We start from the raw sequence: 19,352 nt of genomic DNA on the forward strand, positions 1-19,352 counted from the left end.
AGAAACCAGTTAGATAAACCATCCATCCATCCATCCTCTTCCGCTTATCCGAGGTCGGGTCGGGGGCAGCAGCAAGCAGAGAGGCCCAGACTTCCCTCTCCCCGGCCACTTCTTCCAGCTCTTCCGGGAGAATCCCAAGGCGTTCCCAGGCCAGCCGGGAGACATAGTCCCTCCAGCGTGTCCTGGGTCTTCCCCGGGGCCTCCTCCCGGTTGGGCGTGTCCGGAACACCTCACCAGAGAGGCGTCCAGGAGGCATCCTGATCAGATGCCCGAGCCACCTCATCTGACTCCTCTCAATGGCGGCTCTACTCTGAGCCCCTCCCGGATGACTGAACTTCTCACCCTATCTTTAAGGGAAAGCCCAGACACCCTGCGGAGGAAACTCATTTCAGCCGCTTGTATTCGCGATCTCGTTCTTTCGGTCACTACCCATAGCTCATAACAATAGCTGAGGGTAGGAGCGTAGATCGACTAGTAAATTGAGAGCTTTGCCTTACGGCTCAGCTCCTTTTTCACCACGACAGACCGATGCAGAGCCCGCATCACTGCGGATGCCGCACCGATCCGCCTGTCGATCTCACGCTCCATTCTTCCCTCACTCGTGAACAAGACCCCGAGATACTTGAACTCCTCCACTTGGGGCAGGATCTCTCCCCCAACCCTGAGAGGGCACTCCACCCTTTTCTGGCTGAGGACCATGGTCTCGGATTTGGAGGTGCTGATTCTCATCCCAGCCGCTTCACACTCAGCTGCGAACCGATCCAGAGAGAGCTGAAGATCACGGCCTGATGAAGCAAACAGGACAACATCATCTGCAAAAAGCAGTGACCCAATCCTGAGTCCACCAAACCGGACCCCTCAACACCCTGGCTGCGCTTAGAAATTCTGTCCATAAAAGTTATGAACAGAATCGGTGACAGTTAGATAAACGTTCCAGAAAATGAATTTTTTCATCAGTTAAATATGAAAGATAAACTGGTGGGCCTTCAAATGGCGGGTGAATCTTAGACATGGACAAAGGTGGAAAAATGTGGTCAGTAAAAAGTTGAATTTTTGTCTGTCTGTCTGTTGTATTCTATGACCAATGGACTCACATTAGGAACAAGTGGAGCTGAAGCATCAGACGACAAAATGAGAAATGCTTAACCTCCCCTAGCGATAGACCGGAGCGTCACTCGTGCTGTGAAAATGAGTTATTCATGTTAGTCCTGAGTGTCAGTCGGTCAACGGTATTGACACGTCTCACATAAGCGTTTGACTCGAGGATTTCTTGGGCAATGGTATAGATGTGTCTTACATACTTTTAGTGTTAGGCCTGAGCGTTACCTTGGCATGTCTTCGTAATGACATAATGGTGTCTGATAAGAAACGTTTTTCAGCAGCCCAGTTGTTTCACGCTGTTGACAGTGTTGAGGAGCCGTCTTCAGGCAGTAAAATAGAAAGGGACAGTGAAACCGAAAGAAATTGTGATGAGTCAAATAGGATTCTGGTGACCCTGTTTCAAATAAACCAGTACCACCTCACTTTGATTTTGTGGGGCAGTCAGGAATAAAGTGAACATTGACAACCAAGATCCACTTATTTAATTGAAGTTATTTCTTGATGATGACCTAATCAAAAGAAATTAACCGTTATGATGAATGTTGTTGGGTAAATGACCATACACCTGTTCAAACATCATTATTATTACAGTAGAGTCTCGCTTATCCGACATAAACGGGCCGGCAGAACATCGGATAAGCGAGAATGTCGGATTAATGGGAGGTGTTAAGAAAAAGCCTATTAAACGTCAAACTATGTTATAATTTTACACATTACGGACCTAATAATCATGTTTTACAACAAAATAGCAGAAACAATTAACTGAAAAAATGAAATTACAGTTACAGAATTGTCTGAAGTTAAATACAGTATGTACTGTACTTAAAAAGTTCAGCCCTGTGATGATTAAAAGACATTTTTGATCGTAGTCTGCTTTCCTGACAAGTGCCGTTTCTTCACTGCCAAGTCTCGCCATCTTTGCAGCATCATTATGTCGATTCTTATAGCTTCTTCTTGTTGCTCCATGTATTTAACTGCAGCTTCTAGAGCCTTAACTCCGTCACTCATATAGTCAACATCCGTACGAGCGTATACTGTTTACTACAGCATTGTGACTGCGTGTGTGTGTGTGTGTTTGTGCTGTGATGTGCGAGCCCCCGTCTTGCACCCGAAAACACGAAGCTGAGTCTCAGTACTTTAGCAACACCAGCTTTATGCAGCTTGAAACAGCAACAGCGCGGTTATTTATTGTAGCGGGATCTGCCATTCTCCTATACACAGACACAGCAATCAGGCAGCGTCGTGGCCAAGTAATACTGTGCCCTGCACATTTATAATGTTCCTTGTTCCTTGTATCACCCATCGACGGCAGGAGCTGCTTATAGCATGTCCACGCACGATCTTTTTGGATTGGCTTTTACGGCGAACTGCTACAGTGCTGGGAGATTGTGATTGCTTTGGCACGCTTTTCCGTGTGTCATCCCGTTGTGGAATCCCACAAGAGTTTAGAAACTCACTCACACCTGTCATGATTCTTTTCAAAAGTAAAGTGCAGGTTAATTTGTTTTATGTATTTTTACTTTATATTTTGTATAAATCATTTTTATATGAATAGTTTTGGGTTGTGGAATGAATCATCTGAGTTTCCATTATTTCTTATGGGAAAATTTGCTTTGATATACCAGTGATTTGGATTGCGAGCACGTTTCCAGAACAAATTATGCTCACAAACCGAGGTTCCACTGTAATTAGCTGCAGTAGATTCAGGAGCAACAAAAAATAGACTACGCTCATGCTTGCAACTTGCAGTTCTTGTTGCCGATTGATGCGTTTTGTTTTTTTTTTTTCGGTGGGACGTCGAATAATACAGAATGTCTTATAAGCGAAGGTAGGATAAGTGAGTCTCTACTGTATTATTATTATTCATTTCATCAGGAGGTTACCCCCAGCTCGCTTTGCTCGACAGCCCCCCTGGCCTGCGCTACACGAGTCCTGCCACTCATGTTGTGAATAGGGGAGCTGAACACACCCCAAGGAGGTGCAGTTGCTCCTCCGAAACCCCCTTTTAAACAGGAATACAATGGAAAACAAATACAGGTTTTTTTTTTACCTCCTCTTTGCTCGATCAGCTGCTGCGGCCATGCCACGTGATCCGCATCTTGTACGGTGCTTCAAACATTTAAAAGCCTGCACAGCAGCTGTCCTACTCTTTGTCTTTTATTTCCGGCCCTGGGCGTGGTTAAATATCTTGGCACAAAGTCTCACCTTGCGGAACACAAGTTCTTGATATTTTAGTTTATAATTTAAAAATGGAATTTGAAAATCTAACATCACATTAAAGTTTGTTTAATTCTGAAAAGAATGATACCAAACATATATATGTAGGTATTAAAATAAGCTTGATTTAAAGCGTGACAAAAACGTGACATAAAAAGTCACATAATATCGCTGCACAAAATCGTTGCACTTTTAGGCTAAGAATTTTATATATATATAGAGTAGATTATTATTATTATTATTATTATTATTATTATTTCAAACATCTATCCATCCATCCAGCCAGCCCACCGCAGTATTTCAAACATTATTATTATTATTATTATTATTATTTGAATCATTATACTTTTTACATTATTATTTTACACATTTTACAATAGTAGTTAATAAAAAAAGTCATTTTTTAAGCCAAAAAAATGCAACACATTTTACTTGTTTTTGTAAGAAAATAATGTAAGGCTTGCAAGGTTTTAAAGGGAGCCTTGTCAAGGATGTTATGATTATTTACTGTGGATTCAGACAGTATTCAGACCCCTTTACTTTTTGTACGCTTTATTGGGTTGAATATTTCATTTTAAATAGATAAATTACATTTTTGCCAATAAATCCACAAGGTGAAAGCATGTTTTCAGAAAACATTTAATATACTCACCTACAAAATCCAACACATCTGCGATCTCTATCTCTATGAGTGCAGACAAAGCCTTTCACAGAGTCGCATCAGACTACTTTTTCATTACACTGACACAAATTTGGATTTAGCCCAAACATATCTGCATGGATAAAATTACTTTTTACCAGTCCAGAAGCCTTAGTGTGTATTGACAACATGAATTCAGACTACTTCATACTAGAAACGTGGTACTCGACAAGGGTGCCCTCTATCACCATAGCTTTTTGCATTAGCCACTGAACCACTGGCTATTCATTTTCAAAATACAACAAAGATAAAAGGGTAATTAGAGATAATGCTTCTTCACTTCTCATGTTGGTCGCTCACACTCTCTCTTTGTTCTCTTTCCCATTGAATTTGCCTTTAGGGGAATTTTGGCAGCGTGGAGCTGTGCCGCTATGACCCCCTGGGAGACAATACCGGAGAACTGGTGGCTGTCAAAAGGCTACAGCAAAGCAAAAATGAACACCTGGCTCAGTTTGAGAAAGAGATTGGCATCATGAGGTCGCTGCACAATGAACATATCGTCAAGTACAAGGGGGTCTGCTACAGTATGGGTAAGATCAAGAATACCAAGTAGGAAGGACTACTCACCTCCATGCTATACCATACCAGTGACAAACATGCCTAATCCAAATGAGAGTCATGGTGGGAATGCTGGCACCACTGGACCCAAGGTGACAGGGTACCACTGACACACTGGATCTTTTCAAATTGTAAAATCCTCTTCTGGTTCATTTATGCTCAACGGGGATCCTCACTCTGGGGAGCCGCAGTTGCTTCAGGTTTTCACTTCCACCAATTTCTTAATTAGAACCCTTTAATTTGCTGCTAAAAATGTTGTAACTCTAGTTACTTAACGTGCTACGATTTAGTCCTAATTGCTGTGGGCAGGTAGAAGAAATACAGAGTGAGTCCAGATTAGTATTTGGTGCCAGTCAGATAGCCCCAATAAATCTTTTAGGCAGATTTAAGAACATAAGAGTGAAAGGCACAAACAAAACTGAACAGAACGTGGCCTGCTTGGCTTCAAAAGATATGTTCTTGTAAGGATGGGTCAGGATTACAGAGCTCTGTCCCTGAGCAAGTCTGGGACCAACTGAAACGTCTCCATCTCATGCATAACAAAATACATTTCAGTAGATGGCACAAATGTTAACGTTGAGGACTCTGTTGATTGTTTAAATTTCAACCCATCTTAGATGCTGTGAAACAAAACGCAGACAGCTGTGAAGTGCTGGGGCACCCGTAGGCCAGCAATGTATAATATAAACAAAACGTGAGTTAAGAAATATTGAAAAATGAAAGAAAAATGTCAAGCAGATGTGAGTCTCCGGAAAACAGATTGATTCAATATGGCAGAGCATCCACTGTTAAGGACTTACAGCAGGAAGGGGCGGTTTCAAGGCAGGCGGACACCTGAAGTGAGGCCAAGGGTGGTAATGCTGTCAATCTTCTGGTCTACAGAGGGAAGAAGAGAAAAGGTGTTAGGCAGCAGCGCCATCTTGTGTCCCAGTGGAGAACTGCAATTCACTGAGCCTTTATACTGTCCCCAATGCACACACATGTGACAATGGCTAACACAGTTAGTTTTATATGTAGAGTGTGACTGGGTGAACAGACCAAGGATGCCAGAAAAGTTTGGGGTACCAATGGAGCAACCCAGTTTAAATGTTAAAAAAGGAAGAAAAAAAAATTAGTTTAGTAGGCAAGGTACGGTACTTCAGTGGGAACTCTGTTGCTGTTGAAGTCCAGCTCCAAAATAAACGCCTTGTTCTAGAGACCACCCGTTTTTATGGCATCCCAGGCGGAAGGGGCGGAACCTTCTCCGGGTGCTGTGGGCAGGGCTAGGAATTGTCCTCAGATGTCTCCTGAGAACTGCGAAAGGGAGAGAAAAAAGGGTTAATGTTAGCGCCTCCTCTTGTCTCAAGGTGGGGTTGCTTACCTTCTCATAGCCTGGGAGGTGGTCCTTAGGTGCATATGCTTGACAACAATTATCATATTTCATCTAAGGAATATTGTGATTGTACATTTAAAGAACAGATATTAAGGAAAATTGACTAGCAGTTTCAAATTCTTGGTAGCACTGCAAGCATTTACAAGAAGTCATTGGGGAAATAAATGAATTAATTGTTGACGCACTACGCAAATAGATGAGGTCCATAAGGCTTAGCAATCTATTCTTGTAAATTGTTTTTTATATTTTCTTATCAGTACATACCCCCGAGAGTTACAAGATGGTTAACAGAACTGGCATTTTGCCACTAGGCTCCTATTATATTGCAAATATTACCAAAGTACAATAACAATCTCATTAACACTCCCATAATAAAGAAATAAGCATACAGCAGGGGTCTGTTATATTGCAAATATTATAAAAAAGCACAATAACAATCTCATTAATGCTCCTGTAATAAAGAAATAAGTATACAGCATATTTTATATTGCAAATATTACCAAAGTACAATAACAATCTCATTAATGCTCCTGTAATAAAGAAACAACTTGAGACAACTTGAGAGAAAATGGCGTTATAAACCGTCGGTGCCTTCTGTGATCCTGGGAAATGTAAACTCACTAGCAAATAAGATCGACGAACTGGCTGTGCAGGTGAAAAATGTCAGAACCTACAGAGAATGCAGCTTGCTGTGTTTTAGTGAAACATGGCTAACGTCTATCATCCCAGATGCTAACGTGGAGCTACCCGGGTTTAGCACAGTTAGAGCGGACAGAGACGCAAGTACCTGCGGAAAGAAGAAAGGAGGAGGACTCGCTCTCTATGTCAATACAAAGTGGTGCAACTCAGGACATGTAAACGTTAAAATCTCCACTTGCTGCAGGGACATCGAACTGTTGGCCGTAAGTCTGCGTCCCTATTGCTTGCCCAGAGAGTTTGGACACGTCATTGTTGTTATTGTTTACATCCCCCCTCTAGCGAACGCGGAGATGGCGAGTGACATCATCCATTCCACAGTTGCTAAGTTTCAAACGCAGCACCCTGAGGCACTTGTGCTAATCTGGAGACTTTAACCATGTAACGCTGGACAAAACATTACCTGCCTTCTCCCAGTATGTGGATTGTAACACTCGGGGAAACAGGACTATCGACCTACTGTATGCAAACGTTAAAGACGCATACAGCGCCACCCCGCTGTCTGCGCTTGGGAAAGCAGATCATAACCTGGTTCTGCTTCAGCCTCAATACAAACCAAGAGTGAGGGCGCTACCTACAACACACGCTCATTCAGGAAGTGGTCCCTGAGGCAGAGCAGGCTCTGAGAGACTGCTTTGGAACTACAGACTGGGATATATTGCTTGGGTCACATAGTGAGAACATTGAAGAGGCTGTTGAATGCACAACTGATTACATCAACTTCTGTATGGACATTGTAGTTCCAGTAAGAACAGTATGCTGCTATGCTAACAACAAGCCATGGATTACAAGTGACATCAAGGGCCTTTTGAACCAGAAGAAAAGGGCTTTTAAAGGTGGTGATCAGCATGAGCTCAAGTGCGTGCAGAAGGAACTCCGAGTCCAGCTCAGGGCGAAAGAGCAGTACAGGAGAAAGCTGGAGCAGAAGTTGCAGAACAACAGCATGAAGGAAGTGTGGGATGGGATGAAGATTATCACTGGCTGCAGCTCAAGCGGGTGCCGCCATCGAGACAGACGTGGAGAGAGCAAACCAAATGAACAACTTCTTTAATAGGTTTGATCACAGTAACCCACTCTCACCTCGGAGTACTGCATCCTCCAACCATCCTTCTGCTGATACCAGCATAGGTGAGACATCCCCACCCACAATTACAGCAGCCCAGGTGAGCAGAGAGCTGAAAAGACTTTGTGCCAGCAAAGCAGCGGGTCCAGATGGTGTATCGCCACGATTGCTGAAGGCCTGTGCGTTGGAACTGGGGAGTCCTCTACAGCGCATCTTCAACCTGAGCCTGGAACAGGGAGAGTCCCAAGGCTTTGGAAAACATCTTGTATCACCCTGTCCCAAAGGTATCACGTCCTAGTGAGCTGAATGACTTCCGCCTGTTGCTCTGACGTCACATCTGATGAAGACCATGGAGCGGCTGCTGCTTCACCACCTGAGGCCACAGGTCCGCCACGCCCTCGACCCTCTGCAGTTGCATACCAGGAGAAGGTGGGAGCGGAGGATGCCATCATCTATATGCTTCACGATCCCTCTCCCACCTGGACAGAGGCAGTGGTGCTGTAAGAATTATGTTTTGGACTTCTCTAGCGCCTTCAACACCATCCAACCTCTGCTCCTTAGAGACAAGCTGACTGAGATGGGAGTAGACTCACACCTGGTGGCATGGATTGTGGACTATCTTACAGACAGACCTCAATATGTGCGTCTTGGGAACTGCAGGTCTGACATTGTGTCAGCAATACAGGGCGCGGGGACTGTACTTTCTCCGGTCCTGTTCAATCTATATACATCAGACTTCCAATATGACTCGGAGTCCTGCCACGTGCAAAAGATTGCTGATGACACTGCTATTGTGGGCTGCATCAGGAGTGGGCAGGAGGAGGAGTACAGAAAGTTAATCAAAGACTTTGTTAAATGGTGCGACTCAAACCACTTACACCTTAACACCAGCAAGACCAAGGAGCTGGTGGTGGATTTTAGGAGGCCCAGGCCCCTCATGGACCCTGTGATCATCAGAGGTGACTGTGTGCAGAGGGTGCAGACCTATAAATATCTGGGAGTGCAGCTGGATGACAAATTGGACTGGACTGCCAATACTGATGCTCTATGTAAGAAAGGTCAGAGCAGACTATACTTTCTGAGAAGGTTGGCATCCTTCAACATCTGCAGTAAGATGCTGCAGATGTTCTACCAGACGGTTGTGGCGAGTGCCCTCTTCTACGCGGTGGTGTGCTGGGGTGGCAGCATAAAGATGAAAGACGCCTCACGCCTGGACAAACTTGTTAAGAAGGCAGGCTCTATTGTAGGATTAAAGTTGGACAGTTTAACATCTGTGGCAGAGCGACGGGCACTAAGCAAACTCCTGTCAATCATGAAGAATCCACTGCATCCACTTAACAGTGTCATCTCCAGACAGAGGAGTAGCTTCAGTGACAGACTTTTGTCACTGTCCTGCTCCACTGACAGACTGAGGAGATCGTTCCTCCCCACACTATGCGACTCTTCAATTCCACCCGGGGGAGTAAATGCTAACATTAATTTTATTTTAATTTTTTTCATTTGTATTATTATTTAATTTAATATTGTTTGTTTGTATCAGTATACTGCTGCTGGATTATGTGAATTTCCCCTTGGGATTAATAAAGTATCTATCTATCTATCTATCTATCTATCTATCTATCTATCTATCTATCTATCTATCTATCTATCTATCAAATAAGTATACAGCATATTTTATATTGCAAATATTACCAAAGTACAATAACAATCTCATTAACACTCCCATAAAAAAGAAATAAGCATACAGCTGGGGTCTGTTATATTGCAAATATTGCAAAACAGCAGCGAAAATGTCACAACTACTCTTGTAAAAAATAATGTAAGCCTCTAACTGGCAATGAGAGCTGTCACTGAATTTTGCACTGACCAATGGGCCTACACAGTCAGTTGGCAAATGAACATTTTCATTTTTGGGAAGCACGTTGGCACAGTTAGCTGGACTTTCCAAGCATTAGAACCCTTGTGTGCACTTGGCATATCCACTAAGGTTTTCCTTAAGATCTTCATATTTCCAAAATATTTATGTCTAATAGATAGATAGATACTTTATTAATCCCAAGGGGAAATTCATATACTCCAGCAGCAGCATATTGATAAAGAACAATATTAAATTAAAGAGTGATAACAATGAAGGTATAACAGACAGACAATAATTTTGTATAATATTAACGTTTACCCCCCGGGTGGAACTGAAGACTTGTGGGGTCTCCTCAGTCTGTCAGTGGCGCAGGATGGTGACAGCAGTCTGTCTCTGAAGCTGCTCCTCTGTCTGGAGATGATCCTGTTCAGTGGATACAGTGGATTCTCCATGATTGACAGGAGTCTGCTCAGCGCCTGTCTCTCTGCCACGGATGTCAAACTGTCCAGCTTCATTCCTACAATAGAGCCTGCCATCCTCACCAGTTTGTCCAGACGTGAGGTGTCCCTCTTTATGCTGCCTCCCCAGCACACCACTGCGTAGAAGAGGGCGCTTGTCACAACCGTCTGATAGAACATCTGCAGCATCTTATTGCAGATGTTGAAGGACGCCAGCCTTCTAAGGAAGTATAGTCGGCTCTGTTCTCTCTTGCACAGAGCATCAGTATTGGCAGTCCAGTCTAATTTATCATCCAGCTGCACTCCCAGGTATTTATAGGTCTGTACCCTCTGCACAGTCACCTCTGATGATCAGAGGGTCCATGAGGGGCCTGGGCCTCCTAAAATCCACCACCAGCTCCTTGGTTTTGCTGGTGTTCAGGTGTAAGTGGTTTTAGTCGCACCATTTAACAAAGTCCTTGATTAGGTTCCTGTACTCCTCCTCCTGCCCACTCCTGGTGCAGCCCACGATAGCAGTGTCGTCAGAAAACTTTTGCACGTGGCAGGACTCCGAGTTGTATTGTAAGTCTGATGTATGTTGGCTGAACAGGACCGGAGAAAGTCCAGTCCCCTGCGGCGCTCCTGTGTTGCTGACCACAATGTCAGACCTGCAGTTCCTAAGACGCACATACTGAGGTCGACTAAGATAGTCCACGATACATGCTACCAATCATATATATGCTAATGTACTAAAACTGAAGGTATGAGTGAGTGTGCCCCTCAAAGAGCTGGTACCCCCATCTAGAGTTGAATCTTCACTTGGGCTGAACACACTCTGACTCCTTAACTAGCAGTGGCTGCAATAATTCACAGAGTTGTGCTTTGCAAAGAAATTTGCACAAGAAAAATTCATGCCATTAGTGTATACAGCAGACTCATGGAAACAGCATGTCTGTCTTCAACTGTGATTGAATTGTGCCTAAAAGTGAGTGGGGATCAATTAGAGGGCTGAATGAGTGTCACATTTCTAAACCAATTGAATGCCTCATGAAAGTGGGGCTCAGAGTAGGGGCGGGGCTTTTGAACTGCCATGAGCAGCAGTGCTCTTGTTAGCCTGGCCAGACAAAGAGAAAGCTTCTGATTACGATGAGCCGTCTACAGTCGAAAAGTTTCCTAAAGAAGACCCCTATTAAAAATATAAATTTGAGTCATGTGTGTGAAGAGCAAATTACATGTGTTAACCCTTAAACTATATATATATATATATATATATGTTACATAGTTTACTGTCAAATAATGCAAAGAGTACACAACATGTGTTTCGCTCTTATTTGGGCTCATCAGGCATACACACTCCACTGCACCCCTCGCGGGGATCGAACCTCGGACGTCAGCATCAGAGACAAAGCCCCTTTATGCTGTGCCATTTACTCCGATCTCCAGGCTGTCAAATAAACAAACCACACGCCGTGGCACAGCGTAAAGAGGCTTTGCCGCTGACGTCCGAAGTTCGATCCCCGTGAAGGGTGCAGTGGAGTGTATACGCCTGATGAGCCCAAAAAAGGGCGAAACACGTGTCGCGTACTCTTTGCATTATTTGACATTAAACTATGTAACATTCTATGATCTGCTTCTCGCAACTGAGAGGGCGTGGTGGATGTTTGCCAACTGGCAGACCAACCACATGCGTTACCTGGTAGGTAACCACCCATACAATCAGATTGGAACTCAGACTACAAATGCTATGAATATATATATATATATATATATATATATATATATATATATATATATATATATATATATATATATATATATATATATATATTGTCACAGGTGACTGAGGGGGGCAACCCGGCTGGGATGCCCCGGTGGACTGGAGGAGGGCTTACACTTCCCGCTGACCACGTGGGGGCGACCGCCCTGGTGGCTATGGGGACCACGGGTACAAAACTTTGAAGCTCAACCCTGTAGGGGTCTGTGGTTACTGGGGAGTGCACCTGGAGCATTTCCGGGCGATTATTAAAGGGGCCGCCTCCCTCCATTTGGGTGCTGGAGTCGGGTGAGGAGAAGGACAGAGCTTGACGGAGAGGAGTGAAGACGGCCTGAAGAAAGCAGTGGATAGAGAGGAGTGGACTTTTGGGGGAGTTTTGGGGGTTGTGTGTGCACTCATTGTAAATAGTAATTATGATTAAACGTGTGCTGGGTGAATCATCGCTGTCCGCCTGTCTGTGTCCGGGCTGTCTTCTACAATATATATATATATATATATATATACACTGTGTGCACAATTATTAGGCAAGTGAGTATTTTGACCATATCATCATTTTTAATGCGTATATTCCAACTCCAAGCTGTATTAACTTGAATGCTTATTGGATTTAAGCACGTCAGGTGATGTGTATTTGTGTAATGAGGGAGGGTGTGGCCTAAGGAGATCAACACCCTATATCAAGGTGTGCAGAATTATTAGGCAGCTAGTTTTCCTCAGGCAAAATGGGCCAAAAAAGAGATTTAACGGACTCTGAAAAGTCAAAAATTGTAAAAAGTCTTTCAGAGGGATGCAGCACTTTTGGAATTGCTAAGATATTGGTGTGTGATCACAGAACCATCAAACATTTTGTTGCAAATAGTCAACAGGGTCGCAAGAAACGTGTTGAGAACAAAAGACGCAAATTAGCTGCCAAAGATTTGAGAAGAATCAAACGTGAAGCTACCAGGAACCCATTATCCTCCAGTACTTTCATATTCCAGAGCTGCAACCTACCTGGAGTGCCCAGAAGTACAAGATGTTCAGTGCTCAAAGACATGGCCAAGGTAAGGAGGGCTGAAACCCAACCACCACTGAACAAGAAACATAAGTTGAAACGTCAAAACTGGGCCAAGAAATATCTGAAGACAGATTTTTTCAAAGGTTTTATGGACCGATGAGATGAGAGTGACTCTTGATGGACCAGATGGATGGACCTGTGGATCAGTAATGGGCACAGAGCTCCACTCCAACGTGGAGGTGGGGTACTGGTATGAGCTGGTATTTTTAAAGATGAGCTAGTTGGACCTTTTGCATTGAAGATGAACTCAAAATCAACTCCCAAACCTACTGCCAGTTTTTCAAGACACTTTCTTCAAACAGTGATACAGGAAAAGACCATGATTTTTATGCAGGCCAATGCTCCATCACTTGCATCGAAGTTCTCCACTGCGTGGCCAGCCAGTAAAGGCCTTAAAGATGAAGGAATAATGACATTGTCCCCCTTCCTCATCTGACCTAAACCCTATCGAGAACTTGTGGGCACTTCTTAAACGCTAGATTTACGGGGGAGAAAAACAATACACCTCTCTGAAGAGTGTCTGGGAGGCTGTAGTCACTGCTCCACGAAAAGCTGATCATCAACAGATCAAGAAACTGACAGACTCCATGAATGGAAAGGCTTATGACTGTTATTGGAAAGAAGGGTGGCTATATTGGTCATTGATTGATTGATTGATTTTTTTAAATGTCAGAGATGTTTATTTGTAAATTTTGAGGTGTTTGTTTATTATTCTCACTATAACAGATGAAAATAAACAAGTGAGATGGGAAAATTTTCATTTTTCCTTTAGTTGCATAATAAATCTGCACACTAATAGTTGCCTAATAATTGTGCGCACATATGTATTCCCCTGATGATGTTCACACTCACATTTCCGTTGTGAAACATTCAGGTTTCAGGTTTATTAACATTTTGGATTGACTGATAGCACTGTGTTTGTTCCATATTAAAATTAATCCTCAAAAATACAACTTGCCTAATAATTCTGCACTCCTGTATATATATATATATATATATATATATATATATATATATATATATATATATATATATATAATGTGAACATTGCCTCGGACACAGACAGGCAGACACACTCATGTCACCCAGCACACGTTTATTTTTCATCATTTGACACAGTTCAGTACTCACAAGCCCCCCAATACCCCTCAGTCCAGGCCAATCCAATGCCTTCTCTCTCTCTCTTTTCTTTTTCAGGCCGCCTCCTGTCTACTCCAGAGACCTTGTCGACTCTTCCACCCGACTCTTGTCACTCTCTCTGAAGGGAAGCGGCCCCTTTAAATAAGCACCCAGATGTGCTCCAGGTGTGTTTCCGACAATCTCCCACAGACACGCCCCAGTGTGGCGGAAGTGCTGGCTGTCTCCCCAGAAGCACTCCGGGTGTCCCTGTTTCTCTTCGCCCCAGCACTTCCTGGTGTGGCGGAAGTGTTGAGGTCCAGGATCTTCCAGGTATTGGGGTCCTCCTGGTGGTAACCCCAGGTCCCTACAGGGTCGAGCTTCCCAGCTCTTTACCAGGGCGATCACCCCCTCGAGGTCTGGAGGAGGCACAAGCCCTCCTCCTGTCTTCTCGGGCGTCCCGGCTGGGTACCACCTCCATCCGGGTACCACTATATATATATATATATATATATATAGTAGCATTAGGGGGCACTATCGCTCCCTTGAACCCTCAGGTACCATGCCAAACACAAGGTAAAAGTCCAATAATAATTATTTTTATTATTATAATTACGTGCACTAAGTACCCTCCACTCCACACTACTTATTAATAAACAATAACCAATAAATCAATAAACAAATCCTCCAACTCCCAGACACTTAGCCACCCTTCCTCCCAGCTCAGCTCAGCGTCTGGGCTTTCCTAGAGTTCTTTTACACCCCCTGACCCGGAGGTATTCCTGCCCAACAGTCCACAAGTCCTTATCACTTCAGGGTAAGCCCATGACAGTTCTTAGTTGAGTGAAAAGTACATACCCTAAAGTAGGAGCTTAATAGGAACCAACTACAAGGAACTATAAATGGCCCCCAAGTTCCAGTGGTGGCAAACCTTCAAACATTCCCATCTAAAAGAGATTATAAGGAGATTATAAAAGAGATTATCTCAAATGTGTCTTTACATGTTATGCAGGTCGTCAGAACGTCAAGTTGGTAATGGAATATTTACCATACGGAAGTCTGCCCGGATACCTGGACAAGAACAAGGAGTGGGTCAACAGCAAACGCCTTCTTCTCTATGCCTTACAGATCTGCAAGGTAAGTGTGTCCTTTTCATGCCAGCCATTCTCTGTAACTAGAATCTGAAGATCAATAATAGTCTACTTGTGGTGATGGTATGGTATGGTATAGTTAACTATATTTGTGCTTAAAAACTTAAAAAAAAATATATATACTGCTCAAAAGAATTAAAGGAACACTTTTTAATCAGAGTATAGCATAAAGTCAATGAAACTTATGGGATATTAATCTGGTCAGTTAAGTAGCAGAGGGGATTGTTAATCAGTTTCAGCTGCTGTGGTGTTCATGAAATTAACAACAGATGCACTAGAGGGGCAACAATGAGATGACCCCCAAAACAGGAATGGTTTAACAGGTGGAGGCCACTGACATTTTTCCCTCCTCATCTTTTCTGACTGTTTCTTCACTAGTTTTGCATTTGGCTACAGTCAGTGTCACTACTGGTAGCATGAGGCGATACCTGGACCCTACAGAGGTTGCACAGGTAGTCCAACTTCTCCAGGATGGCACATCAATACGTGTCATTGCCAGAAGGTTTGCTGTGTCTCCCTGCACAGTCTCAAGGGCATGGAGGAGATTCTAGGAGACAAGCAGTTACTCTAGGAGAGCTGGAGAGGGCCATAGAAGGTCCATAACCCATCAGCAGGACCAGTATCTGCTCCTTTGGGCTAGGAGGAACAGGATGAGCACTGCCAGAGCCCTACAAAATGACCTCCAGCAGGCCACTGGTGTGAATGTCTCTGACCAAACACCCAGAAAGACTTCATGAGGGTGACCCAAGGGCCCCATGTCCTCTAATTGGCCCTGAGCTCACTGCCCAGCAGCATGCAGCTCGATTGGCATTCACCATAGAATACCAGAATTGGCAGATGCACCACTGGTGCCCTGTGCTTTTTACAGATGAGAGCAGGTTCACCCTGAGCACGTGACAGAAGTGAAAGGGTCTGGAGAAGCCATGGAGAACATTATGCTGCCTGTAACATCATTCAGCATGAGCAGTTTGGTGGTGGGTTAATGATTGTCTGGGGAGGCATATCCATGGAGGGTCACACAGACCGCTACAGGCTTGACAAAGGCACCTTCATCAGGATGAAATCCTTGGACCCATTGTCAGACCCTATGCTGGTACAGTGGCTCCTGGTGCACAACAATTCCTGGCCTCATGTGGTGAGAGTATGCAGGCAGTTCCTGGAGGATGAAGGAATTGATACCATTGACTGGCCACCACACTTTCCTGACCTAAATCCAATAGAACACCTCTGGGACATTATGTTTTGGTCCATCTAATGCCACCAGGTTGCACCTCAGACTGTCCAGGAGCTCAGTGATGCCCTGGTCCAGATCTGGGAGGAGATCCCCCACAACACCACCTGTCATCTCATTAGAAGCATGCACCGATGTTGTCAGGCATGTATACAAGAACACAGGGGCCATACAAAGTGCTGCGTACAATTTTGAGTGGCTGCAATTACATTTTGGCAAAATGGACTAGCCTGCCATATACTTTTTTCACTCTGATTTTTGGGGCGTCTTTGAATTCAGGGCTCTGTAGGTTGATCATTTTCATTTCCATCAAACGATGCGGCATCCTTTCGTTCCTAACACATTACCCAGTCTATATCAGTATAGATATCCAGGAGGATTTCTTTTTCCCATTGAGATCTGATATGTTTTCAAAGTGTTCCTTTAATTTTTTGAGCAGTTTATTTACATTATTAATTGTATTTAAATACAATCCTATGGGGGAAATTACTTCAGTTCATGACCAAATCGGGTTACAACCAAAGTTTTGGAACGGATTATGGTCGTGAACCGAGGTTCCACTGTATTACTGTCCGACAAAATTAGAGGCATTTTACAGAAATACAAACCAGTATTACTGAGAGAGAAAATTAAAGGCACACAATACAGTGACGCATATTACAGCCACATACAATGTACTTGCCATTTAATATGGACTGTTCATACAAATGTTTATGCACTACTGTTCTAGCGCCCGTTATTGTAACGGGCTTAATGTCTAGTTAGTCAATAAAAGGCGTCATTTTGCTTAACTTCTCACTGCATCACAAAAACTAATAGAAGAAGAGAGACGGCGGCCATGTGATGCAAGAAACAGAAAGCTATTTTAGTCCAGGACGAAATGTGCGATCGAAAAGAAAATGTAGGATCAAAAGTAACAGTGAGGTGGGGACACTGGGACCCCCTCTCAGTTAAGGTGGAATTCTTTGGCCCTTGAAACCACAGCTTTGGATCCAAAAAGCATTTTTACTGTTCGTCATTAGGAATTTTGATGCCATCCACAGCTTCGTATCAGACGAATAATGAATTTGCCGAGGTGGAAGCTAACCTGTTCGACTAATATTAAAGTAAATTTGTGTATCACCAGCATAAAAATGAAATTGTAATCTGTGTGGATGACTAGTGGAGGCCCAGGATTGGCTCTGTCTCGTTCTCTCTCTTTCAATGACTATTAACAGAGTTTTCCCAGTCTAAGAATATCAATGTGATTGAATATTTCTTCATTTGTTTTCCCCGCCAAGTCCCATCAAATGTTATCTTTTTCTCCTGTGCTTACAGGGAATGGAATACCTACAGACAATGCGCTATGTGCATCGAGACCTGGCGGCGCGGAATGTCCTTGTTGCCAGCGATACGCTAGTGAAGATTGCCGATTTCGGCCTTACAAAAGTCCTTCCCATTGACAAAGACTACTACCGAGTTCAGCACCCCGGAGAGAGTCCTATCTTCTGGTAGGTACACCATTGATTGGTCAGGCCTGGTGTGAGGTCAACAAAGGCACTGCACGTCACCACTGGAAAATGTTGGGGTGCCAACCCTTTCCGTCCCCACTTAATTCCAACAAAGTATTTGAAAAATGTAATGTAAACTGGGGCAGCAAAACTTCTCCAAAAACAAGATTACCGCCAGGCTACGTAAAGGTTGCAGTTCGAGGAAGAAACTCTGTCCTGCAGTAAGTTCAGTGAAAGACTGAAGATCTCCCTCCAGCAGCATCAGGATTTATAGGTAGGGCAGGGGTGTCAACTCCGGTCCTGGTGGGCCGCAGTGGCTGCAGGTTTTCATTCTAATCCTTTCCCTAATCAGTGACCAGTTTTCACTGCTAATTAATTCCTTTTCCCTTCATTTAAATAGCCCTGTTTTTAAGGATTCAGTCCTCTGAATTGATTCGTTTCTTCATTAAATGGCAGCCAAACAAAAATGAGACGTGAAACGAGCCAACAGATGACCAGCTAAACTGGAACGTCAGACTCCAACCAGTTTCTTAATGAGAAGCCAATTCTTGCCGTTGATTAAAGCCGTTATTGAATATCAGGACTTGTTGCTGCTCTCATTCTGCCACAGCAGACTGTTGATTTTCTGTTTTTTTCTAAGACCACCTTCAAGATGTTTTGGTGACTTGAGCAGACCAACATGACCGAGACCTTCACCTTTCATGATTTTCATGTTAGCTGGTCATGTGGTGGACCACTGAGGGGTCTGAGTCGCATCAATTAAAACTAAGGCAAAACAAGTTAATCAGCAGCAAAAACACGTCACTAATTAAGAATATGGTTGGAATGAAAACCTGCAGCCACTGCCGGCCACCAAGGCCAGAGTTGGACACCCCTGAGTTAGGGGAAAGGAAGGGGAGGAGTCAGTTGACCTTATTGGGCGTCTTCTCTGGGCTGCAGATGAGAGGAGAAGGTTAGAGTCAGCTCCACCTCTCAACTCCAGGGGTAATACATACCTCAGATGTGCGTGGAGAGGGGTCCACAGATGCACGTGTGTGACACTGGTTAGCTAACAACACATTCATTCAAGCTTTTGAAGCAAAAGGCCTGCAGGGATTTCACCTGAAACTCTTTAAGTTCTCTGCTGCATATGTGGTTGTGCGAGGTTTGACAACTGGACCGGAGAAATGCTGGGGTGCCCACTGGGTCGCCCCATTTAATAACAAACTGAAGCTTTAAACAAAAATGGCACACAATGGAGCAATAATAAAGCATCAGAGAGGCTAAAAGACATTTGGAGAGGAATATAGCAGATAAGGCGAAAGAAGACCCCAAGAAATTCTTTCAGTATTTTAGTAGTAAAAGAAGAGTTAAGGAGGAGGTCAAGTTCATCAGGAATAGTAAAGGGGAATTAAAAGACACAGACAATGAAATAGCAGATGCCCTAAACTTACATTTTTCCGAGGTGTTTACAAGTGAACAAAGTGGATAACCGCAGAGTGGTAACAGGGACTACTAAGGAGGTACTGAGGGATTTGGAAATTGTAGAGGG

General features: G+C 43.7%; 1 protein-coding gene across 1 annotated transcript in view; it reads left to right on the forward strand.

Annotated features, from left to right (window-relative positions):
* Positions 1-19,352, forward strand: part of jak3 (Janus kinase 3 (a protein tyrosine kinase, leukocyte)) — a 191,114-nt gene that overhangs the window by 150,954 nt on the left and 20,808 nt on the right. The window contains exons 19-21 of the mRNA XM_039767079.1: positions 4,359-4,548; positions 14,962-15,086; positions 17,649-17,821. Coding sequence (XP_039623013.1) covers positions 4,359-4,548; positions 14,962-15,086; positions 17,649-17,821 — 488 coding nt within the window. The remainder of the gene's footprint in view (positions 1-4,358; positions 4,549-14,961; positions 15,087-17,648; positions 17,822-19,352) is intronic.

This window comes from Polypterus senegalus, chromosome 10 (assembly GCF_016835505.1).
Source record: "Polypterus senegalus isolate Bchr_013 chromosome 10, ASM1683550v1, whole genome shotgun sequence".
NCBI lineage: Eukaryota > Metazoa > Chordata > Cladistia > Polypteriformes > Polypteridae > Polypterus > Polypterus senegalus.